The sequence below is a fragment of the Mesoplodon mirus genome, assembly GCF_964341445.2.
Source record: "Mesoplodon mirus genome assembly, chromosome: 3".
NCBI classification, from domain to species: Eukaryota; Metazoa; Chordata; class Mammalia; order Artiodactyla; family Ziphiidae; genus Mesoplodon; species Mesoplodon mirus.
Window position 1 is genome coordinate 185,805,156 of NC_138978.1, and position 26,977 is coordinate 185,832,132.

Consider the following 26,977-nt stretch of genomic DNA (forward strand, 5'->3'; position numbering starts at 1 on the left):
TGATCCAAAATTTGTTCTGGGGCCAGCCCTCCTTATTGAATCCAGCACGTCTTCCAGGAATCATGAGGCTCCTCTGACTATTTCCCCAGCCCTTCAGTCAGCTCTGATCTCATGGTTTCTTGGGATGGCGCCACTTTGCCAGCTCCTGTTTTCTTAGTGGTCCCCGCTGAGCTCTCTGATGAGCAAGGGTGTGTGTTGCTTTCCACACAAAGGAATCTGACCACCAGCCCTCTTCCCATACTTTAAAGAATTGCTTGGCTTTTTTCCCCCATCACATTTTAACTAACATACATCCCCAGAGAGAAGAGTAATAAAGGACATTTTATTCTTAAAATTTAGTAAAGTGAACAGAACCACTTTAAAAGAATTAAAGGCTGAGTGTTGATTACCAACCACCATTGATAAAATTCATCTATTATTGTAATGTACTGATGTGTAGATTAGATCTCTCCTATAATTATCTCTGATATACAGTGCTGTTGAAATGAAACATTTGCAGTCTTATGCATCTCCTAGTGACAATTATTTAGGGTTGCATTAAATATTAAACAGTAATTAAAACTTCTGCAAGTATCTTCCATAGCTAATCCACATGCTCTGTGAGTTGGCTTTTATCTTACTCTGATGCAGGGCATAAAAGAGGCCCATGTTAGCTGCAGAGCTGTACATTTCATCCCGGCTTCCTCTTTACCTGACTGGTACTTGCACGTTTTAAAGATCATCTCAGCTTGCTCCCCTCTGAAACTCTTATTCAAAAAGATTTCTAGGGAAAAAAAAAGTTTCTGGATGTGAGAGGGGCACTTTTCCCAGGCTGAAAAAAGAAAGTCTGATTTTTCTGAGAAACTGAGCCATGGGATTTAAGGCAATGAGAGACGTCCCTTCACTGTCCACTCTCATCGAAGATGTAAGTGACATTAATGACTTAGAATATCAATGGTATATTACTCAGCCCTAAATAAGAATGAAAATTTTGTCATTTGCAACAATATGAGTAGACCTGGAGGGTATTATGCTTAGTGAAATAAAGCAGACAGAGAAAGACAAATACTGTATGTATTCACTTATATGTGGAATTTGAAAAATAAAACAAATGAATGGATATAACAAAAGGGAAACCGACAGATGCAGAGAATAAACTAGTGTTACCTGTGGGGAGAGGAGGAGGGAGGGGCAAGACAGCTGAGGGGGATTAAGACCTACAAACTACTGGGTATAAAATAAATAAGGTATGTGGATGGAATGTACAGCACAGGGAATATAGCCAATATTTTATAATAACTTTATATAGAGTATAAACAATAAAAACATCAAATCACACACACAAAAATAAAACCAGCATATGACTTCTATATGAAGTTGGGATTCATGTCGTTTGGGGTTTTTCCAGCAGATTAATGTTTACTGAGTACTGCAAATTAGTGTCTCCTCCTTGGGGTACCCTCCAGATGGTCAGTAGGAAGAAGGATCCTGAGAATACCCTAAGAAGCAGGAGGAATCTGACCCAGAATTTTAAAACCACCAGAGATAATCCAGACATGGAAAATCAAAACAGATCTCAGAATCGCTTAGAAGGCAGATCTGCCATTCACAGCTGTGGATCTCTTCACCAATTAACGGCAGCCCATCATGGTGAAAATGTGTGGGAGGAGAGGGAGGGAAAGGAAAGCAGCAAAGGGAACTGGGAAACTCCCCAAAGGGAGAGAGAGACGTGTAATGAAGAAGAGGGGAACAGAAAGAAGGCGAGGAAGTGAGCGCAAGGCGGTGATTATCTGGAAGAGAGAAAGCAGAAAGTAGAAGAGGGAAAAGGCTGGAAGCAAAAGAAATAAAGGGAGAAAGGGAGGTGGCTGGGGCTTGAGGGGAAATTGGGGGTGTCATAAAAATTAGGGGCATGGAAAAGAGGGGGAAAGCACTTATTTGCAGCCATAGGCACTTAAGACTAACAAAAGCCCCTTTTGTTGGAAGGGAAAAGTCCCTGTTATGTAAATAGACCTTTCCCAGTGGCAGGAGACCCGCTATGAAGCAAAACATAATTGATTGGTTGAGTTTAACTGGATGCTGATAAGGTGTCTCCGTGATTGATAATCTGGTGTGTAGCTGGGTTAACTTGGGCCCCAGAAGTTCCCCATGTGGTGTAAGGGAGCCTGTTATAAGATGTCAGGTATCAGGTGAGGGGAATTATTAGCACAGAGACTGACTCCATGACGTTCCTTCCTGACCTGGGAACGCTCCTGGGAATCATTTAGCTCCAGCTGCCGAGAGAGGCGGAGCTCAGGGCTAATGAAATCTCGTTCAAACTCCCGAGATCTGTATTCTCCCTCGCCGTGTTAAGGAACTCTACAGCGTACCGGAATTCTCCCGCTGGAGAGCGTCTTGAAAGTGTATTCATTCTACACATTCCTGTTTAGGGAAGAATCGTGCCCACCCTCTCCAGACAGGTGAGCACCTTTCTTTGGTTTGGAAAGCCAGGAGGCTTGAAAATGTTCTAAAATTTCCGTGGAAACATGACTTTGTTGTCCTTGAAAAGGGTTCGTTGTAGGTAAGAATAAATATAAACGTGTCTGTCTTTGTTTCAGAAAACACTTGGCCTTTGAAAGATTCTTCCCTCGAAAATCGATTTTGCCAATAATGGGTCATTTCTGCCTTGTGTCCTGAAGGTATGAAGTTCGAATTCAAGCCTGCACCAGGCTGGGATGTGCATCAGGTGACTGGACATCCATACAGACCCCTGAGGTTGCACCTCGGAAGCAACCGCCTCCGCATCTAGAGGTACAGATGGCTCCAGGGGGGTTCCAGCCCACGGTTTCCCTGCGGTGGACAGGACCACTCCAGCCAAATGGACAAGTTTTATATTACGAATTGTTCAGAAGACAAATAGCAACTCAGCCTGGAAAATCAAACCCAGTGCTAACCTATAATGGAAGCTCAAGCTCTTTTATGGACGTGGAACTATTGCCTTTCACAGAGTACGAATACCAGGTAAGAAATGTGCATTACCAACAACTCACACTGAGACGGGTGTGGGTACACATCAGCGCCGGTCTGGAAAAAAATTGTTTGCAATCTAAAAAGCCACTTAAAGAAGCATGGGACTGGGGCTTCCCTGGTGGCGCAGTGGTTGAGAGTCCGCCTGTCGATGCAGGGGACGCGGGTTCGTGCCCGGCCCGGGAAGATCCCACATGCCGCGGAGCGGCTGGGCCCGTGAGCCATGGCCGCTGAGCCTGTGCGTCGCGTCCGGAGCCTGTGCGTCGCGTCCGGAGCCTGTGCTCCGCAACGGGAGAGGCCACAGCAGTGAGAGGCCCGCGTACCCCCCACCCCCCCCCAAAAAAAAAAAAAAAAAGAAACATGGGGCTTCTGTAGTTTAATAATATTCTTAAAAAAAAAAATTTAAGCAGTAAATGAGGGAGGAAAGGCCCGTATTCATTTGCCTTCTTCATTTTCTTGGTTCTTGATCCGTGTGATATAGGCTTGTTATTCCTATGCACATTTCTGGTGAAGTATTTGCATTTCTTATTAATGAAGTGGTTTCTACCATTAAGCTTCTCTCTGTCAGTGTTGCCTTGGCTGGAAATACTCCTTGTGAAAAGATCACTTTGAAAATAACTCAGGAACTGTACCGAGAGAAAATAAAATCTAATGGGCAAGCATCTCCAGCCCCTGTGCTCAAGAAAGACATAGATTGCTGAGAAAAGTTTAGAGGAAAACAACTAACCTGTGCATGGAGATGAAGTAAGTTTTGTAGGAGGACAGCCTAAAAAAGAGGACTTTGCGTATCCCTAAAAAGTCAGGAATTAAGAACACTATTCTGAAGGTATTTTGAAATCAATAGAAGACTTCTGTTAGGTTTGTTTTGCTTTGCCATCTGGGTGCATTTGCAGTTTTCTTGTAACAAGCAGCTCCAGTTCCTGTGGGGGAATGATTCCTCCACCCCGAGCTCAGGCTTGGTGGGAGTGTCAATCAACGTGTCAGGCTGTCACCTGGCCAAGTGTTGGGCACCCCTCAGACTTGCCTGGGGCCTGATCTTCAGCAAAGTAACTCAGGATTTTAAAAGGTGGAGCTAAGTCCTGATAAAGTATCTCTAACATCAATCCAAAAGCTTTTCTTATCCTCACCATTTCCAAGCCTGGTTCTTCAGCTGTTCTTTTAATTACATATATAGTTGTCCCTCGGTATCCAAGGGGGGTTGTTTCCAGGACGCCTGCAGATACTGAAATCCTCAGATGCTCAAGTATCTTGTATAAAATGGTATAGTATTTGCATATAACCTACGCACATCCTCCCCTATACTTTAATTCATCTCTAGATTATTTATAATACCTAATACAATGTAAGTGCCATGTAAATAGCTGTAAATACAATGTAAACGCTATGTCAGTAGTTGCAGGCATGCAGCAAATTCAAGTTTTGTTTTTTGGAACTTTCTGGAATCCTTTTTTCAAATATTTTTGATCCACAGTTGGTTGAATCCATGGATACAGAAGTCATGGAGAAGGAGGGCTGACTGTACCCTCAATAAATTCCCTTTTGCTTAAGTCAGGACCAGCTTCTCTTGCTTGCAGTTTCAAAGGAAACTTCCTGAATGATGCAAGCACCAAGTGCCAGGCACAAGACCAAGTGCAATTTTCTAGAAGAAGAAACAGAACTTTGAAAATCTTACCATAACCAGAAATAATAAGATCACGAAGTCACCAGGAATATGGTGAGCAAATCAATGAGGACAGTGATTTGAGGTAACAGTTTAGATGTGAAAGGAATATGTTTTAGGCCGGTAATGTACAGGACACATTTCCCAATGAAGTTAGTAAGAATTGAAAATATAAATTGATTCTTGAATGGTTTGGAGAAATACATAGATATAAACCCATAATCCCTTGTTTGCAATTCCAAATCTAAAAATCTCTTTAAAAGAAGTTGTTGGGTTTTCTTTCTCTCTTTTTGTTTTCGGCCAAGCTGCGTGGCTTGTGGGATTTTAGTTCCCCGATCATGGATTGAACCCAAGCCCAAGGCAGTGAAAGTGCCTCATCCTAACCACTGGACCACCAGGGAATTCCCCAAAACAAGCTTTTATCTAGGTTTGGTACAACTCATTCAGCAGCAAAACCCAATCTAAACAAACCAGACTATTTACAGCATTTACTTATCTCATTTAATATGAATAGTTATATATTTTGCTATAGAAGTATTCTATTAGAAGGGCATTCTGTGGATATTACAAAATATACAGTATATGCATTTTATTAACTTTCCCAAATCTGAAAAAATAAAAAATTATTTAAAAGCACTTCAGGTCCCAAGGGTTTAGGGTAAGGATTGTGGCTTATGTCATGAAGGAACAAAATATCTATTGATGCCACAGTTGGAGAAAGAATACTGTTAGAAACAGCCAGAACCTATGTGGCCATCCTTTTGTTCTTTATCATTATCTTTACAGAAAAGTATCAAGTTATCAAAGACCTTTCTATTCTCAATTATCTAGTCCTCTTTATGAATAAAAGTGCACCTTTGTAAGAGAGCTGAATGGAATCAGCATGAAATATTCGACCTCTAACTAGACAAAACTAAGTGACCTGTGGGTACTGAAAGCAAACCAGTGATTGTAGCTTCTTTGGCATCATACTGTGTCATTGGGTTAAACAATTGGCCATATCATCTGTAAAGTCTTACCTAAGTTTTCTAAAGAATGGTAAACTCCAAGCATGCATCTTAGCTCTGTCAGTTTTCTTATGGTTGGAGGATGGAGAGAATGAAAAGTGCCCACCAGACTGAGAAGGTATCTTGAGACCAAAAATTGAGGCAAGCAGCTCCATATAATCAATGGATCAGTTTATTATACTTACGCACAGGGTAGGATTGAGCGGACAATAATCCAGAAACACTGGCAGCTGCACTCTGCACTGTCAAGGGACCAATGGGACAGTTTTATAGTTAACCTAGGAGAGGGGGTACGTGCTTGGAAATAGGACATGCATTCCTAAGTCAAGATTTATGAATCGCTAACTAGTTTTGTGGGCCCTGGGAACATGTCAGCGAAGGTCTTCATTGTTGTTTGGGGACTAACAGAGCATAGAGGCCACCTGGTTCTAATGATTATTAAAGAATATCTACTAACTACAAAGCCCTTGAGGCAGAGAACTGATTCACTGCACAGTTCAGTCCTGGGTAGGGTCAATGGAAGGCCAGGAGGAAACATACGAAGCCAATATGGCATCAGTGATGCTAACAGCCATACACTCACCAGAAGCTAAGGACAACCAGTTACCAAGGGACCCATATTTCAGAGGGGAGACAAGTTAAGGACCTCAGGCTATGTTGTCTCTCTTTTTTTTTTTTTTTTTTTTTTTTTTTTTGTGGTACGCGGGCCTCTCACTGCTGCGGCCTCTCCCGTTGCGGAGCACAGGCTCCGGACGCGCGGGCTCAGCGGCCATGGCTCACGGGCCCAGCCGCTCCGCGGCATGTGGGATCTTCCCCGACCAGGGCACAAACCCGCGTCCCCTGCATCGGCAGGCGGACTCCCAACCACTGCGCCACCAGGGAAGCCCCTATGCTGTCTCTTTTGTAACTGTTACTATCAGCCCTGTGTCAGGCTCCTCCATACTCACATCACCCAAATGAAATTAATTTGGTTTTCACAACAGACTGATCTCAAATTTGCATTTACTAGCTAATCCCATGTTGTTACAACATAAGAAGGATAGAAAGCAGAAAAAAAAAAAAATCTAGCCTATCAGCCCCCAAACCAAGATCTTACAGGAAGTATTTTGAAAAATATAGATTAAATGCTGAAATAAATGAACTAAAATATTGGATTTATTTAGCCTGTGCAAATGCTAAGTCTTTATAGATCCTGAGTTATCTTCCAGAAGTCATTTAGGAAGTAATGTACTATAAGAATTGATTTCCCTTTAACAAAAGAACATTTTGTCTTTGAGATGAATTTGAATTGCTCTCAAACCTGTCTGAGGGTTACTTTATCTGCAGGCTGCTTTTCAGAAAACACCTTTATTGTCCTAGAGTCATTGGTTTGCCCACCATATTTGTGATTTGACCCTCCTACAGAGGATTGTGTTTTTGAGACAATCCATATATCCGTAGGGGATGAAAACAAAGAATTGAGAAACTGCCCAGAGATGGAAACCTATTCATCAGAAGGATGGTGAGGACCCATGGTCGGGTAGGTGGCCATCCACCTGGTGTGCCTGGAGGGTGGCCGATATCCCTCCCCACACCCCACTACCTGGCCCAACGTCATTGTATTCGTTTCTGGTTTTGAGTTAAATCATTGAAGGTAGCTTCCAAACATTCCCTATGTTATCGAATGGGGGAGGGTGTCCTGCAGCTCGAGGCTAAAAAAATCAATTACATACAAATGTAAATGAAATGGAAAGGTGCCTTTAATCAGAATGCCGGCCATCTGGGGATGGTGGATTTAGTGTCCCAAAAAAACCACCTCCAAAGATTCTGCTCGGCCATGAAAGCTTTTAAAGGGAAACAGAGAAGTAATCTCAGTTAATCATTGACATAAGGGGTCAGTCTGCACCATCCCCCACTGCATGCAGGCTTGTGATCTTCCTCTAGATCTCATCTTGGTCACACAGTTTGTTTGGGAGATTACTGAAGGGGAAGGTAGGGAAGAGATCTGGTCATCTGTTAGTTACTTATTCTTCATTTCTACTTCTTTGATCTATGGAAGACAAGTTAGGCCAGGTGTTGTGTGATTAAAAGATTTGAAAGGTGTGCTTGGGGAGTAGAGCATGAGGGCGCCTGGTTTAAAAGTTAGTTACAATATAGCTTTGCTAAAGTGACAAGAAAAGGGGCTTCTTGCTGAGGGCGGTTTCCTGCAAAGAGCTGCTTACAAATCCCCACTTGTCAGACATCGTTCCGTTTCTATGGGATTAGGGGCAGAGGTCTATCTTCTGTAACTTTTTCATGCTGACATAGGCACCATATTCTTTTTTTTTTCTTAATTAATCTTTATTGGAGTATAGTTGCTTTACAATGTTGTGTTAGCTTCTGCTGTATAACAAAGTGAACCAGCTATATGTATACATATATCCCCTCTTTTTCGGATTTGCTTCCCATTTAGTTTACCACAGAGCATTGAGTAGAGTTCCCTGGGCTATACAGTAGGTTCTCATTAGTTATCTATTTTATACATAGTATCAATAGTGTATATATGTCAAGCCCAATCTCCCAAATCATCGCCCCCCCTTTCCCCCTTGGTGTCCGTACATTTAGGCACCTTATTCTCAGAGTGGAAGATGTCAACATGGGTCTGTAGCATCTCTTTGCTGACAATTTTAGTTGTCTGCTTACATATACAGGCAGAGCAAGCTACAATTATTTTGATGCCTACAAAAATATAGATTATTATGAGCAATAATGTTAATCCCATTGTCTTGAGGCCAGTTCTTGGAATTGTGCTAGCCATAGATTCAGTACTGCTCAGGATGGAGCAGTTATGTCATGGCTACAGTCTGGTCATCATGCAGTTAGCTTTTTTCCTCTGGTGGCAGTTACAGTATCTGTAAAACAACTCAGGAATGTTCATCAGACACTGAGTCTATGACTCTTGTCCTCCCCATTAACTGCTCGGTTTTGTAGTTGGAGGGGTGAGGACGCCCTGCAGGATCCTGCTCAGTTCCACCTAGTCTAAATTAATTCATCAAGCTGATGACCAATGATAGAGCTCTGGGGAAAAGAATACGGCATGGATAAATTCTGATGAACAGGAGGGTCAAGAAATACCTGGAGAAAGAGATTCTCACTGAGAGAGGGGAGAATCATTTGCTACAGAAGATCTTGGAGGCAAGGACCAGCAGATGTCACCTCACAGTGACTCACACATCAGTATGGGAACCGGCATGTTTGGAGGTGGGCAGAAGCTGTGTGATTTTACAGGCACCTTCTAAGTGTTCAGTGATACATCAAAATTGAACGCCCTAAGGGTAGTAGCTCTCCGTGTTTATAGTACAAAAGGATTACCCAAAGAGCGCATTCAAAATGCAGATGCAGAGGGGTGGGATGGCAATTCCCAGAAATCTGCATTTTTAACCAGCAGCTTAGGTGGTCCACAACCTACTTTTTTGAGAAATACTGTCCCAGAGGGTACAGCCATGATGCTATGCTACTTAAGCCTGATTTTCTGGCGCCGCTTTCCTAAATCAGTGTTCTCAGCCCTGACTGCACATTAGAATCACCTGGGGAACTTTAACAACATTCTGGATGCCAAGGCCCCATCCGCCTGTAGTTCTGCTTATGGGGTGGGTCCAGGCATCAGTGCATTTCAAAAGGTCCCTAGGTGATTATAATGTACAGCCAGGGCTGAGAATCACAGTCCTAAACCATCGTAAACTGATTGCCTAAGTAAGTGAAGCCAGCTCCCCTCAAGTGCCCAATTTACATGATGATAATTGATGATCGACCTATTTACCTTGGTTTGTCCATGGCTTTCCTGAATCAGAGTCGTATTTATTGTTTTGGCTGAAGCTGGAAAGGTAGACAGAATATATTACCTGCTAAGCTTATGTCTTCGATTAATCAAACAATTTCTTTTACTCTTCCTCCTGGATTTTATTTGGTTTTGGTTGTCATTGTTTCATTTTGTTTCTCACTTGGGAGGCCTGGATTTTGGTTGGAAGAGTAACGTTCACCATCATTTAAAACAGGAACTTTCTAGTTTTGATCCATTTCAACACAGCTTCTACAATTCTGGGATTCTGAAGGAGTTTCAAACTCTGAAGGATCAGCCTTCATAAAACGAGTAAAGATCTGAAATTGAAATCACAGAAATTTGGAATTTTAAAAAAATATATTTCACAAGGATGAATGGGCTGGCTTTGCAGAGTGATGCAGTGCAGGGTCTCATCAGAGAACAAACATTTGTGAATTTCAGGTATAATTTTATTGACCAAAATCCTATTTTCAAACAACTCTATAAATGTGTGATTCATACATAAATGAGGTGCATCTTTACTAAATGAAATTCTTCCCATGCACAGACCTTTTCATTAAATGAAGATTACAGGCTTGCTGTGCTACATCCAGCAGAGTTTTTTTTCTCACAGACAGTACTCATTTCTATCATCAAGCCTCTCAAAATTGGGATATACTAATATATACGATATAAAGTTCCAAATTCTATGTGGGGAAGTTTCTAATTGCTCAGCAAGCAGATTAAGACAGTCTGCAGGTTTCAGAGACAGATCTGGGTGTGAGTCTGCTTTTGTAAGAAGCTTCAGTTTTGACCTGTGGGGAGAGAGCTGAGGCCGCTGAGCAGTTCTCAGTAATTGTGCATTCATATTCATGCTCTCACTGAAGGCAATGACTCACCACGGATTTGCTCGGGCCTCATGGCCCCCCTTTCATTGAATCCTGCTGTCAGTGACTTAATTCATTTTCCTGAAACTTCCCCACTTTGACAGATTGTTTTCGATAAGCACCCACGCACACCCAGAGTCTCCAAAGGCTTCTGGGGCCTCGGGACTGGACCACCGAGACCCGAAAGTCAGCCTTGGAGGAAACCCCATGTATGACTCACTCGAGTGTGGGTCTGATCTTGGGGCTGCTGCTATGCAAGCTCCCCAGGACAGACCAACGCTGGCCCCGAACAATTCAGTCTGAAGGTTTATGCAGGAGAGGATGGAGGAATGGTTGGAGGGCAGACGGTCAAGTGGGTCCTCACTGTTCCTGCCAAAAGCAGCTGTGTGGCGACTCCAGGAGAGGACAGCGGAGATGTTCTCTGTGCCAGCCCCATGAAAGGCTGCAACAGTGTGGACGACAGGCTAGAAAGGAGAAGCAGAAAAGACAGCAGCTTTTAGTCCTTTCCCCCTATTTCTGGATCCTTGAGTAAATTAACCTCCTTCACCCTTTGCTCACCTGGAAATGGTTCACTCCAGGGCTAGATTCTTTTAAAAATTCTCATCAAACATTGACTTCTCTTCATTGGCCTTGGTCATCTAGGATTTGTAAAATCTCACAGAATATTTTCTGACCCTAAGCGATTTGATTTTCTAACAGTTTTTAGCTTTACGTTGGATCAAAGCAAGTGACTATATAAACAACAAAGTCCTACTGTAGAGCACAGGGAACTATGTTCAATGTCGTATGGTAAACCATGATGGAAAAGAATATGAAAAAGAACACATATATGTATAACTGAGTCACTTGGCAGTACAGCCGAAATGAACACAACATTGGAAATCAACTGTACTTTGATAAAAATTTTTTTTTAAAAAGCCAGTGAGGATATGAGGCCAGCTTCATACACTAATAGTCGTGTCATTATCCGCCACCAAAATGAATATATGGAAGGATCAATAGCGATGTTTCTGAAACCTAATTTATTTATGTATTAATAAATTTATTGAATGAATTAGAAGTATATTATAAAATATAAATGTAAATAAATAATAAACCTAATTTTTTTAGTTTACTAAATAAGAGTCCCACTTAGGCCCTCGAGAAAATCTACATCATCAGTAAGGTGTCAGGACTATTTCACTCCACGTGATAGAAAGCCAACTTTCCCTTAAGCGGAAGAGAATTGTTTCTGCTCACCTGTCTGGGAAAGGGACTAAAGAAGTTCCTTGAAACCAAGGAAAAGGTGCAAACAATTTTTTCTCTCTCAAGAATCCCTCTGGGAGCCTGAGATGCAGGATTTGATACTGTTGGATTCATTCCTTCTCTCCTTCCTTCACCTCAGGTTGCCTTGATTTGGTGTCATTTTTTTAAAATTTTTACATCTTTATTGGAATATAATTGCTTTACAGTGTTGTGTTTGTTTCTGCTGTACAACAAAGTGAATCTGCTATATGTATACATATATCCCCTCCCTCTTGAGCCTCCCTCCCACCCTCCCTATCCCACCCCTCTAGGTGGTCACAAAGCACCGAGCTGATCTCCCTGTGCTATGCGGCTGCTTCCCACTAGCTACCTATTTTACACATGATAGTGTATATATGTCAGTGCTACTCTCTCAGTTTGTCCCATCATCCCCTTCCCCGCCTATGCCCACAAGTCCATTCTCTTCATCTGCGTCTCTATTCCTGCTCTGCCACTAGGTTCATCAGTACCATTTCTCTAGATTCCATATATATGCGTTAATATACGATATTTATTTTTATCTTTCTGACTTACTTCACTCTGTATGACAGACTCTAGGTCCATCCACATCACTACAAATGACTCAATTTCGTTCCTTTCTATGGCTGAGTAATATTCCATTGTATATATGTACCACATCTTCTTTATCCATTTGTCTGTCGATAGACATTTTGGTTGCTTCCATGTCCTGGCTATTGTAAATAGTGCTGCCTCATTCTATACCAGACTCTCTCCAGGCGTCGGAGAAAATCACTACCCTAGCACTGCGTGATTCCGCCCTTCTCTGTGCTTTGGTTTCCTTGTCTTTAAAGTGTCGATAGGAGCACCACTGTACTCTTGGGCTTGCTTTGGGATGAAATGTGTTGATATGTGAATATGCTTAGGACAGTACCTCATACATAGTAGCTATTCAACTAGCATAATAATAACAGGTATTATTATTATTACTCTCCCACCTCAGAGTGGAAAGAGGACTTCTGACATCCAATATCCATAAACCAACCAAGGGCAGGACTCTTACTGACATCTTAGCACCATGTACGTTCCTGTGAGCAAGAGAATAAATGACCATGATTGAATAGGCCTGGGCATAGGGCCCCCTCCTTCGGTCAGGGTTTCATGGGTATGTGGGAAACACTTTCAGCCAGAAACCAGAGCTGCCCCCGCAACTGCACACAGCAGCCATGCTACTGTGAAATGGTTAGAATCCTGATGTTCTTTCCCATTTGATGCTCACAACCATTCTGTTTTCCAGATGAAAAACTGAATGAAAATCATACAGTTTGGGCAAGATACTTAATTTCTTATAGCCTCACTTGCTCATTCAAAGATGGGTATATTGGGGACTTCGCTGGCTGTTCAGTGGTTAAGACTTTGCCTTCCAATTCAGGGAGTGCAGGTTCGATCCCTGGTCGGGGAGCTAAGATTCCATATGCCTCGTGACCAAAAACCCAAAATATAAAACAGAAGCAATATTGTAACAAATTCAATAAAGGCTTTAAAAATGGTCCACATCCAAAAAAAATCTTTTAAAAAAAAAGGGTGTATTATGAGAACTAAGAAATTTTGTGTGTCCAGCAGGATGCCTGCTACACAGTAGGGCCACCTCCCCACTCTACCCTCAGCCTCCCACTAAATAAAAGAAGGAGGTGCTTTCTTCCAAGAGGGAAAAGAGCCAGGTTAACAAAATTCTTATGTCACTAACAGTCATTCATCGGGTATTAGAACGTAAATATCTCTAACCAGGAGCACAATTGGCTCTGAAGGTGTGATGCCCCTTTGATGAGACAGTTCAATCTTTCTGGTCCTTGCTACTCGCTTCCCAGGAAAAGAATAACTTGCCCATGTTCCCATGGATAAGATTCTCTCTCGAACTCTGATAGTCTGATTCTACATTTCCGCAACTGGCAACTTGCTTCAGATTGCTTGTTTTCTCTTACCGTCACCCTTAACTCATTCCTTTCCTAAGAGTTTTTTGGTATCCTATTTAGAGAAAATCCATTGAGCATGTTTTCTGTTTGGCTTTTGGCTTGCATTTAATCAGGGATGAATCCCCCTAATGTATTTCTGACTGGCGTGGAGGCTGTTGTCTGGTTAGTTTCTCCTTCGCGATCTAAGCTGCTCCCACCCACGACTCCCACAGTTCAAGGTTTTAAATGATTTATTGATATTGGCTGACTCAAGCCGTGCATGCGTTCTAACACCTTAGAGCCTGAGCACCACAGCTTAGACTGAAGGCCATCAGGACATTTCGTGAATGGAAATCTGAATTCTGGCACTCGGGCCAGGGACCATGTCCTTTTTGGCCATCATGTCTTTTGTTGCAACAGGAGGTCACCTCTACCTGTGAGGGCACACAGGAGCACGTCTGTTCTTTTTCTGTCCCTCATGGCACCCCCTAGGGCCCTACTCCTAAGCGCCTATCTCTCTGTTGCCTTTGAGACAAGTTACTCGTCTGAAGATGGGTTGCTTCTCACCTTCCTGTTGACCCAACTCACTTAAGCCATGATTGATCCTCCTGTCTCTGTGTTGGAAGCTTGTTTGCTGGGCATAAAACGTTCAATGCAACCAAATTTCCTCCGAGTGAATGTAGCTAATGTAGAATTCCAACCTGCCCTCATGGCTTTTCACAAACGGTTCCTGCTTAGCGAGGTAGCCATAAAAATGAAGGTTCTCCAAAGTCACTTGAAACTTAGGAAAGGGTGAGACATGTTTTCCTTCTTTCCCTTTATCCTCTAAGTTGAGGATTTAATAACTTGTAGTTATTAAGCAGCCACCAAGTTCAGAGTGTATGTCTAGTTGCTAGGATCGGTGCAAGAGGCTAAAAACCAGGGACTCTACCCCTCAGGGGCTTAAAGCTTAGTTGATAAGACAAAGAAACACACCCACGAACAATGTATTCGTAAAAACACACGGATAGTAGTGTAAGCTGTGAACAGAGAGATCTGAATGGTGGCACAACAGACCTAGGGAGAAACAGACAACTCCTCATCTTCAGGGACAGCCCAGTCCCCACACCAAACTCTCCCGGACACTCCCATTCCACTCTCTGGCCAGATGGTCTTGAGGAGCACGGGTGGTTCCTTGATATTAAAGACGAGAAGCATTCCATAGAGACGTGAGGAAGGACTATTTCTCTATTTCTTCAGTCTCACAAATAATGCTCTTCCAAATCTCTCCATCCTTATGAGCAAATGCATCTCTCAGCCCACACACTGTTATTGGTACCTTGGAAGCGTTCAAAATGTTCTCCCCTCCAGCAGTCAGAATCTCAGCAGGAAGCAGTTAAATGTTAAAAGGACATTTAAAGAGCATTTAATGAAAAGACTTTATGGAGGTATGGCCAGGATTAAGAGAATCAATAAGGGATATTAACATATTCTGGGACTAGCCAGAGCCAGAAGCCATTACCTCTAGACCTAAAAGGACAAGAGGAAGAAGCTGTTTCCGGAACCCAGTCAATGCTATAGCCAGTGGGGTGGGGCTGCCATTTAGAAGCTGTGCCCATAGAGAAGGAACGCAGCCTGTTGCCAAACCAGGATGCCAAAGAGAGAGAGAAGGAGAAAACAAAACCTTTCTCCTTCTTCTGTAAAGCAGTTTGCAGAACCAGCTTCTCGGGCTACAGAGAGGAGCAGGGAAGGGCAGAGAATGGGTCTGGGGACAAACAGAGAATACCCAGCACATCCCCTGTACCCCAGATTGGCGCTGCTTCTCACCCATGTTGTGACAATACCTTCTCCAGTAGAATTCTTTCTGGGCTAGAGGATCACCTGGCAAGCTTTGGCTTGCCACTCTGTGATTATTGATAAAACACTAAGTAACTCTGAAGGCTTTAGGAGGATTGCACTTAAGTACTTGGGCTAATGGTGTATTTCCATTAAGTTCCAAATAAATGTCTTGGTCTCTATGAAGCAATCAAATCTACAGATGGTGACAAAAACGTTAACATATTGAAGTAAATCAGATGCCGTCAATGAAAATCTTTAAGAAGATGGTCGAGGCTTTCTCTTGTAAATTGATATATCTATCTGTTGATGGATCTGATCATTACTAAGATGCCTATAAGTGTCTAGGAAACTGTACAGTTCTCTCCCAAAGGCATATTTTCAATGGAACTTGGAAACAAAATTCTTCACTTCGAAGAATCCATTGAATTGCTCCACCATTTTCTTTTTACATACTTTGGGGTGCTTTTGAGAAATTTTAATTAATAATAATGTTAAATGGAGGATGCCACCCAATCAACAGATTTTGATGCAGCAGCAATATTTGTGAAAAGCCAGGCTTTTATTTATTCTAACCCTCAGAGTTCTAGAGTGGAGAAGTACCCAGAGACAGAGACACAGAGAGATGAGGGCTGACCTCAGAATGCAGTGAGGGTTTTCAAATCTATTGTTGATCCATAACAGCTAAATGGACCCAGAAGTGAGTTACAGAATTGCTATTTAGTCTCACTTTCTCTTCCAATGGGTCATATCCTGACTTTTCACACAAATAATATAATAATAACCATCATTATGTATTTAGTGCTTGCTATGTGCTAAAGACTATGTTAAAAATTTTACATACATTAACTCATAATAATCATTTGAGACAAGGATTATTCTGAACAATTACCCTTAGAAATCTGAGGCACTGCGAGGTTAGTTAACATACCCAAGGATGCAGCTGGTAAGCAGGAGAACTCGAATTTGAACATAGAAATTCAAGTTCTAAAGACTGTGTTCTTAAATTCCCCCTCCGGTTACTTCACATTGTGTTTGTGTACAGCTCTGGGGCTTTCAAAATCTTAATAAAATATTTATAAATGAACTTATCCACCACCGCATTCCTCAAAGTTTATAACAACTTCATTGCATGTAAATCTCAGAATAGTCCTGTGAGGTAGAGATTATTTTTTCCATATAATCAGGAAACTGAATGACCCAGTGAGGTGCCCAGTCAAAAAATGTGAGAGTCAGAACTTGGGTCCAGATGTTCTGATCCCAAATCCCGTCATCATTCTGCTGAAGCACAGTGTCCTCAAGTCATCTAGGCTGCATGACTTATTGGTTCTGTGTCCTCAGCCAGTAATTTACTCTCTAAGCCTCAGTTTCCTTACCTGTAAAATTGGGAATGAAAAAGCCTACCTTAGTAGTTTTACTGACCAGGGTTCTTAGCCTCCTTAATCCATATAAATTGATCAGAGGCCAGACAAGAAATGCAGGCAAGGCTTTATCGGGGCCCCTGCTGCAGCAGGAGGGGAGCGAGAACAAGTAACAGGTTTCCTTGCTTGCTCGCCAAGGCAGCGGGGAGCTGGTTCCTTACATGGGGTGAGGGTAGGGATATGTCCGTGGGTCGGGTCAGAGGGTGGCTTAGGTGATCTGTCCACCCCTTTGGTGATGTTGAGTGCAGGGGGCATGTGCACTACCCCACTTTTGCTCCTGGCTCTTCAGAAGTGGCAGTTGGCTTTTTTTGGTCTTCTTGTATCTTCTTGTCCATAATCTTGCCCCAAACCTGTATGCACATAGTTATTTTTAGTCCCTTATAGTTTCTTTGTATTTTGTAGCTCGAGGAGATGTTTGTCCAGATGCAAGCACTGCAGCAAAGGGTCCCAGGTCCCAGCATGTTTCAGTAGGATTGCTGTGAGCTTTAAATAAGTTAATTTAAAGGCCAGGACAGTGTCACTCACATATAAAAGTAAAATTTAAGATATAAATATATAGGAATTAGTCAATATCCAGTTACCCCTCTACAATGTAAATCAGATAGTCGCTCCTTTATGGGGAACCCTCCCTTGGCCTCCCATGAAATGCAAACTCCTCTCTGACTCAGTGGGGTCTTTCATGGTCTGACTTTTGTCCACATCTGTCATCATCCTGTCACTCTCTGGCCCTTACTCTCCAATTCCAGCTGCACCAAACTTTTTTGAGACTCCAGACTCATGGCCTTTTGCACTTGCCCTCCCTTTGCCTAGAATGTTCTTCCCCCAGGTCTTCATGTGGTGGCCTCCTTCTTGTCCTTAGTATCCCAGCTTGATTATCACCTCCTGAGAGCACCTCCTGGACAACTCAACCATTCCCTGCTCCATTGTTATATGCTGTAAGTTGTTTCCTTTCTAGCATGTATCATCACCTTTTTGTTTTGTGTTTATTGGCTGGCTCTCCCTAACAGGATGTTAACTCCAGCCTTGTTCACTGTTGTCTCCCCAACTCATAGAATAGTGCCTGGCACATAGAATGGCTCAGTGAGTATGGATGATAAATAACCTTACTTAGTTCACTATACTATCACTTCTTGAGATGTTAATCATGATTGGTGATTGTGAGCTTAGCTTACTCTAGCTACTAATTGTGGAGAAAGGATATGTTTCCAGTGTTACGTTAGTAGGGTATAGTTATGATCTCAGTTAACACAGTGGAACTTACGTGCATTTACACATGTTTGGAACAGTAGGGAAAGTATTTGAGTAGTATTTGCCTCTGTATAACATGCAATATTGTTTAAAGCATGACACGTGGCAGCAGGTATGGATGCTGGGATGTTTGCGGTCATTGTCACCACCTCACTTTGGGGCTGTTCTCTGCAGAAACAGCCAGTCTGTACAGGGGTCAATGACAGCTCTAGGGCAGGATCTCAAACACTTACAAGACGTGTCCAGACCCTCCTTCAATAGAAAAAAGTAGAGAGTTCAGGCTTTTACATCACATACCTGTATTAGAAGGCTGGCCCTACCACATACCAAGGTGCATAAACTTCTCTGTGCCTCTGTTTCCCTGTGTGTAAACTGGTGATGATGCTAATACCAGCCTCATAGGATTGCTGAGAGGATGAAATAAATTAGTACATGTAATACCCTTATAAAAGTATAAGTGCTCAATAAACCCATGACCTACTTTTACGTATCCTCCATGAGAGCTGGATGGGACTGGGTTCCTATTTTCTCTCAGGGAGAGAAAAGACAAGCAATAAAAAAGAGTATGATAAATTCCAAATTTTCATTATCATTACAAACATCACATGAAAGCTAGTTTCAGCATTCCCCATTACTACTGAAGCCAATTTTCCCCTCCTTATATTTTAGAAGAGAGCCATTAATATTTATTGAGCACCCACAAAGGGCAAGGCTGTGTGCTCAGCAGTAGTGACAGAAGACACCCATTTCTAGTAAGGAAAATATCTTGTAATCTCTTTACTAACTTCACATCTCTGAATTTCAAAAGCACCAGTAGAAAGCAACACAATGTTGTGCTGTACCCTTCGTCCCCTGGGTCCCAGAATTCAATTAAAATTGTGTTCCATCTTGCCTGATCCAAAGTGTTTTAGATTAAAGAATCCCGGAACGCAAGGACCATATCTGTAAAAGCATAACTATTAATGGACCCAGCAAAGCACCGTGCAAACAGAGATGCTGAAAAAAGTCCATTTGATGATGAAAGAAAATCAGATAGGTAGATGGTTAAACAGATAGCTACACAGAGCTTTTCAGCAAGTTATTCCTTTATGACCGCAGCCTACAGGACTGTTCATGATTTTTTTTTTTAAATCTTGTTATCATTTCAGATTTATTGCCTTCTCTTTTTAGCCATGAGTCTCTCTTAACCACAGTCCTGGCAAAGCCCATTTTGGCACGTTGCTCTTCGAACATATTCAAAACCCACAGCAAGCTACCCTTTAAAAAGACATTAGCATGAGTGCCATGGGAAAATATACTCCAAGGTTGTAGATGAATTGATATGATTTCCTTGATTGTATCTTTTTATTTATGAGGCATAATTTATGAGTGCTGGAGAGCAAACTGCAGTGAGTGATGACTAACTACAGCCCAAGTCATAAATCAGGAGCAGTGAAAAAAGAGGTGATTTTGATCGAATCTATTGAATTCGCTGTTGGCCTCAGCCAATACAGGTATCGGAAAGACCTTTTTAATATCTATTTGTCTCTCTTCTGGGAGTGTGATAACAGTCTCATTACACGCCCCTAAGAAACAAATAATTTAATTGTTTGCCTGGTAACATGCAACCTATTTACTCTTCTTATTAATTACTGGCATGGCTGTTCATGTTGGATTTTTGTTTACTTCTGATGTGAATCGTCACGAAAATATCTTCACATTCTCCAGTTTTTATAATGATGTTGCCTCCCTAATGCGGCTTGATATGAAACAACATTGTTGAAATGTCTCTGTTTCATCAAAAATTATCATTATTCCACAAGGAAGTGTGTTTTAGAATATCACAGAAGTTGCAGAGAACTGAAAAACCCCTCCATGGATTAATCCTCTGAGAGTAGCAGTTATACTACAACTCATAACAAACAGCCTGGAAAAAAGAGCAAAATCTCAAATCGCTTCAAGGACAAGGATAGCCACTGTCACTTACATTAGGAGTCAAGAGGTTAGAGGGTTTTTGTGAAAGATCATTAGCTGAATTTGGTTATTCCTGTGATCCATTTTTATATGGAATACGATAGCAAATACAAGACCAAGTAGACATCAACTGGATGCTAACAGTATAGAAAGCATCACTAGGTATGTTCTCTTGGTCTTATCAAGACTTGTAGCATTTCCTCAGCCAAAAGAATCATAAGGTATTTTTACCATTAAGGACTTTTTTATTCCATGATAAAGGAAAAACACATCAAGAAACCCTGGAAATATGGAAATGTACATTAAGAGTTTCTCTTTGCAGTGAGACTACACTTGGAAAATATCAGTCCTGGGGAATGTTATTTTAGAAAGCTATGAGCCACTGAGTGAGACAATGCATTGAAATGAAAACTACTTCACAGTTAAGTGTGGAAATTGTGCTAAAGCATAACTAGGTCAGTGACATAAGCACCCAATGGGCCACCACTCTAGGAGAATTTCTGAAGCATCTCCCCTTCTCCCATCCTCGGCAGAGTCGTGGGTCCTTCTCTTTCTCTTTCACAAAGTTTATTACAAATGCTTCCTTTCACAAATTCTTGCTTTCCTTCTGGAATAAAATTAGAAGGAGAAATGTTGGATGAGAGGAATTAGGAGCATTTTAGAATAGTTAATAATATTCATCTGGGCTGTAAGGAAAAAATAGACCCAACAAGTTCCAGAAAGTTCAGTGTTTCAAGAAATTTGCACCTGGAGGGAAAACTAGGCAGCAAATGGTTGTTCTCCAAAGCTAGTGAACTCTGGTTCTGCTTGGAACTGTGGCCACTGTAATAAACTCAGTGGTGATCATTGCAATTGTAACATATGCAATCAGATACATGCTATGTGCTTATTTGAATGGCTGAAGTTAATGACAAAAGTAATGCAAAGTACAACTCTAAATAGACAACACATGGACAGAAATTGAAAAAATGTATGGTGCCTAGATTTGTGTACCTGGTTCTATAGAGAAGAGCTCTCTATGTTTCTTAAATAAGACTGGGCACAAGAATCACTTGGAAATCTGTTAAAAAGGCAGGTTCTGAGATCTTTTCACTATAAATTATCTTACAAGTATGCAAGATGATTTTGATGATTGTAGCCAAGGAGCACATTTTGACAAAGACTCCTCTGAAGGAAGATTTCTAAGAGGCAGTTTTCAACAGAGGACAAACATTGAGCCCATTGTTTCCACAGCAATGAGATCTGGGCAGCGTGGTGACAGATGCTGACATTTCATGTAATTAAAACTTTATAAAGCAAAATACAGTGATTAGACCTGGGGGATGGGGAGGGGAGCAGAGTAAATAAAAGAACAATTTTATTTTTTAATGGAAAACAGCATAAAGGTGGTAATAGTCACTAGTTAGATATCAAAAATTAGATTGAAAACAAATAGATCTATTCTTTCACTAGTCAGTTATAGACTTTATGGTTAGATCTTAGTTATTTTTAATTTATTCAAATAGTTAACCTGTGTTTTCTATGACATCTTCTTACATTGTAACTCCTTTCGCTGTTTCATCCAAAACGTTAGAGAGGAAAACACCCCAACTTGGCCAGTCCTAACTTGTTCTCATTTTTAACAGCTCTGCATTGGGAAGTTCCTAACTCTTATAATGTGTGTGTGTGTGTGTGTGTGTGTGTGTGTGTGTGTGTGTACACACATGTGCGAGTGTTCATTAAACCCAAGTAATAAGTTACTTCAGTGGAAATTTTAATCATCTAATTTTTTTATTATAAAAAATATGTTCAATTCCACTAATGCTGTGGGTTTAAGGATATTCTGAACAAACAAAAGATAAAAGTATCCTTACTTTTTTTTCTCTTGGCCATGGAATTCATAAGCTGTACTTCTGTTTCCAGCTCTTAAAATGTCCCTTCTTTTTTGTGAGTAGCTCACACACTGTTTATATACTCAATGATCATGTGAGGGAATCTTGGGATACAAACCAGATGGATTGGCTTATCAGTTAGGTAACAAGTAGATAGATAGGCGATAGATGATTGATTGATAGATAGATAGGATAGATTGAGATAGACAAAGTAGACAACTCTACGTCTGTTCTCAAGATATTTAATTTCTTGATTTGTTAAAAATAAAAGATCAGGGCATATTACTCAAATTTTCCCACTCAAGATCTCTGCTTTTTCTTTCTCTACCATATAAAGATGGACCCAAATCTTGGGGCCATTATTTCTCAGTAGAAATAAATCATAAGCATAATCTGTTAGTATTTTTATTCTAAACCTTGAACTATACTTTAGTTCCTTTATCTTTTTAAAATAAATTTATTTATTTTATTTTATTGTTTTACTCTATTTATTCTTTTTGGCTGCGTTGGGTCTTCGTTGCTGCGCGCGGTTTGCTCTAGTTGCGGCAAGCAGGGACTGCTCTTCGTTGTGGCGCGCGGGCTTCTCATTGCTATGGCTTCTGTTGTTGCGGAGCACAGGCTCTCGGTGTGCGGGCTTCAGAAGTTGTGGCTCGTGGGCTCTAGAGCGTAGTCGCAGTAGTTGTGGCGCACGGGCTTAGTTGCTCCGCGGCATGTGGGATCTTCCCGGACCAGGGCTTGAACCCGTGTCCCCGGAATTGGCAGGCGGATTCTTAACCACTGAGCCACCAGGAAAGCCCTAGTTCCTTTATCTCTTGTTTAGCTGGGCATAGACAAAAATCTACAGCGATTTTTGGATAAAGGACTTTTTACCTCGAGAGAGAGAGACAGAGAGAGAAAGAAAGAATATCACTGACAGTTTCTTTTTGACTTTTCTTCTGGTGGTTTGGTATAAGAGACAATGCCTTGTTGGTGCAAGATTTGTGAAATCCATAATACTTCATTAGCACAGCTTTCTCTTCATTGCTTTCATTTTCAGAGGAGCTCATGTAAATAGACTGCTCCTGCTTTGCATAAGCATGTTGATTTATATGAATGCTATTTTGATCTCAAATTGATTGAATACTAAAAAGAAAGACTAGGAAAAAAGCACTGTATTATGAAGGTCTCCTGTCAAAGACAAAAGACACTAGATCCTACATACATTTCCACTTACTGATGGGGAATTCTGTATTGCCTGGGTTTTAGAAGAGAATATTTCTAAAGATCCATAGCAAAATACCACACTATCGAGATGCAAGTATTGTAAAATACCATGGATTAAATTACATTTTGGAACTAGGACTCCTCCACCCCCGTTTGCCCATGTAATGCAGAAAGGCATGAGGTCTAGTCCTATCTTCCAACAACAGCATTAAAAAGCCTTAATAGATTGGATGCTCAGTAATTAATTGGTAACTTGCTGAATTTTTATTTTGTCAAGCCCAGTTGCTCTTTCCTCCTTGTGTTCTTCTCCATCCTTTGTGGCCCCCACTAAAACTCTGTACACCCTTAAATCACCAACCAAAGCCCTTCTCTTGGCAAAGAATTTGATATCAATATGTGCACCTTATTTTGCATCCCTTTCTCAAGAATATTCTCCTTTCAATCTTTGTTACTTGTCGTGTAATCAAAAATACTCCCCTTACCCCACCGCAAGACATTTGCAGTAACAGAGGTTAGTCTGGAGCAGACTGGGGAGTCCACGACTCGTTCTCATCAGCCCTAAAATCTGACCTCCTCATCAGTTACCTCCTATAGCTACCCTCCCTGTTGTAAGACTGACCATGGCCATTCCAGAGCGGATGCTAAGAGCAGCTACAGTTGTGTTCTGCCCTGTACTCTGGTTTCCGTGGAGCCTAGCTTTCCCATAGCTAAGACAGTTTCCTGGGCCTATCAAAACAAACCTCTATCATTTGAGACAACCTGGGCATGTCTATTTACCCTTGCAAGCTAAGAGACTTTACCTAATCCAGAATTGCAGGTAGGTAATTGTCTATAGAAAAGCCATTTAATATTCATGATCCTGAGTATCTTATTTATGTGTATGGATGACATACAGAATCAGAAGCACAGTTTACTGGGAAGAGCAATAAAATTTATTGGCGAGTAGAATTCTAGTTTCAGCTCTAGTGACTTCTGTCACCTTGAACAGGAGAGTCACATTTCAGAGCCTTGATTTCCTCATCTGTAAAAGGGGCTACTAATACATTCTCCAGCCACCTTACAAGGTTGTGTTGTGAGGACCAAGTCAGTGAACATTTGTTAAAGTGCTTTGTAAAGTATAGAATTTATACAAATGTTAGTGGTTATTATGCAGACTATGAGAGAAATGGATCAGAGCTCTGAAAAGAACAGGTTCTGCTTTGTAAGTAGGTTAGTTACCTCTTTTTAAAATGTGGCATGTATGTCAACTATTTCTCAATGAAACCGGGGAAAAAAACGGGGTTTCTGTCAATCCTATCAGCAAGAGGCTGAAGATTTGCATTTGACAGCAATCCAAGAGCAATACAACATCAGAAATTTTACTTTTACAAAGAAATCTGCAAAAAAAAAAAAAAGTACAGAAACATTGATAGAAGTTAGCCTAAGTACTGAAAATCTCTCCAACATTTATGTATTCTCTTAAAATTATTATTGATGTGAAAGCAAAATAAAAATGAAACTAAACTCTCAGTGCAAAGTATTCTGCTACAGTGTTTTCTAAATATCTCGTATTTTGAACATTGCGCATGTTCTTTTAACACCGCACACCTAGAACGTGTGTACTATAGAATCAAACAAGTTTTCCAGACTTGTCTTTAAAAGCTCAGAACAAATTTATATATGTATATATACCTATATAATTATATAAAACATGTATATATCATATAATGGTATATATTGTAATTATATATAGCGTATATATTGTATATATTGTAATATTTGTGTGTGTGTATTTACATATATAAATACACAAAGACACCAAATGAGGGAAAAATTTCCTGAGGTCAGACTTGCACAACATGAAAGCTTACTAAGGAAGACTCCAGAACATGCAGACAGTCTGCTTGTATTGCCGTTTAGATCTATCATCCTGATTGATCACTGTGTAGTTGGCCGTTATTGGGCCTAATTTAACCCTATCCACTCACACATCCATCTACTCTGTCTATTGTACCTGACATTCTACAAATCACTTACTCATGCAAATGATGACCTAAGGCAACCTTTTAGGATATTCGTGTTTAATTATACAAATGGTGCTTGATAAATAAGATTACACCTCCTTCCATATGTTTATTCCCTCCTTGATGAAAGGAAAATTCAATTTTCATGCAGATTGGGTGGGGACGGGGTTTAAGAATTGCTGAGTTTTATGGAGTCTGCAGATCCATCCACTTTGCAGAAGCTGACAAAATCACTCCACACTCCGCACAGAGATGAGCAGTTTTTCATTAGGCTTAAATCAGCCATCAGCCAGCTTGCGTTCAGAAATCGGGACTCTAATAGGACCCCCTCTGTGTTCACAGGGTCAAAGGCTAAAAACAGGAAGGACCTGCCCTCCTTTGCAATTACAAAGTTGCAAGATCCAAGTTTATCTCATTCTGTTGTTTTCAGTTGCTCTGAGTTGCCAACTTCTCTGCAGCCTGAGGTTATTTGGCTTTTGACTGGTCTTATTGATTTCTTTTTGGAGGTCTGGGCCGTGAATTCAGCAGGAAAAGCCTCCAGTAGCTGGACGCGGTGTAGAACTGGGCCCGCCCCCCCCGAAGGTCTCAGGGCCCCCAAGTTCCATGCGGTCTCTGCCACCCAAGCAGTGGTCAACATCAGCGCCCCCCGGAAGCCCAACGGGATTGTCAGTCTCTACAGATTGTTCTCCAATGATACCAGCGGGGCCCAGATGGTGGTGAGCAGCAGCATTCTGATTGGTTTATTTAAAACAAATCATAAACCATGGTGTCCTTGCTTTTTCTTCCCCTTGATACTTCTTTCTTATCCATCTGTTCTCAATTGCCCTGTGGTGACCTTAGTGGTACAAAGATCCCTCTGCAAAGAAAGAGTGTAAGGAAACGTACAGAATATATGTAAATGCTCTGGGAGAGGATGGCTAAGTGTGGTATTAAAGACCCCACAGATCTTTTAAAGAACCTAAGACTTTAGAGATAACCAAATGAGTTGAATTAATTTAATTAGAAAACACATGTCAAGCACTCAACGTAGTAGTGGCTTATAGTAAGGGGCCAACAAAGGGTCTCTGTTGGTGGTGTAAATCTTAATATGAAAAAGGAAAAAGTAGAGCAAAGGATATCCTCGGAATCCCCATTTTGGCACAAGCAAATCTCTAATAGCACACTGAAATCTCAGACTTTGTTTTGGTGACTTCTAGAAAGTTCTAGGTCTTTGGCAGAAACAATAGAACAGCTCAGCTCAGCCCTACTCCACTGTTTGTGTATTAACACATTTGGGGCACATTAAGGAGACAAGATGGTCTGTGGAGGGAAATCATCGTTCACACTGTGTTTTAGCCAAGCCATTCACTGAAAGGGACACTAAATAATCAACTAGACCAGTTCCTGCATTATTTAAATGAAGAGACTACCTGCCAGGGGATGAATTCTCTTTTCTCTGCAGGACAGCTGGTGTCACTCTCACATTTCTCATAAATAAGTATAGATTAGAATACTTTGTTCACACAAACCTCATAGAGAAATTGCACAGATTCTGGTATGACATGATAAATTATTTAGACCAATTGAGGGAACAATTTTGGCAAGTGTGGAGAAATCCTCTGAGGCCAGCGTTGCAGGTAGTGAAACACAATTTCAAAAGATAACTCACATGCAAGGAAGTCTTGTGTGGAATGTTAAAGAAATATTAGCATATTTTCTACAAGGCTTCCGATTCAATAAATATAGATGATGTAAATACAATCAACCCTTGATTATCCATGCTTATAAAATGATAATATTAATAAACTAAAATAATTTCTATTTGGAGTGCCTTGTATGCATTTTTTTAAACAACAGGTAGCTCTTCTTAATTAAATGTTGCTTATGTCAATGTGAAAATGAGTTTCTAGTTTCTGAACTCTTCTATTCCAAAGAGCACTTAATAAAAGCACAATAAGGTAAAAATATTTGCTCTA

At 41.1% G+C, this 26,977-nt stretch overlaps 1 protein-coding gene across 2 annotated transcripts in view; it reads left to right on the forward strand.

Annotated features, from left to right (window-relative positions):
- USH2A (usherin) overlaps positions 1 to 26,977 on the forward strand; it is a gene marked incomplete at both ends in the record, with an annotated part of 772,061 nt that overhangs the window by 712,851 nt on the left and 32,233 nt on the right. For both annotated transcript variants that reach the window (XM_082613798.1, XM_082613799.1), the window contains 2 exons: positions 2,655 to 2,976; positions 25,529 to 25,738. In XM_082613798.1, coding sequence (XP_082469924.1) covers positions 2,655 to 2,976; positions 25,529 to 25,738 — 532 coding nt within the window. The remainder of the gene's footprint in view (positions 1 to 2,654; positions 2,977 to 25,528; positions 25,739 to 26,977) is intronic.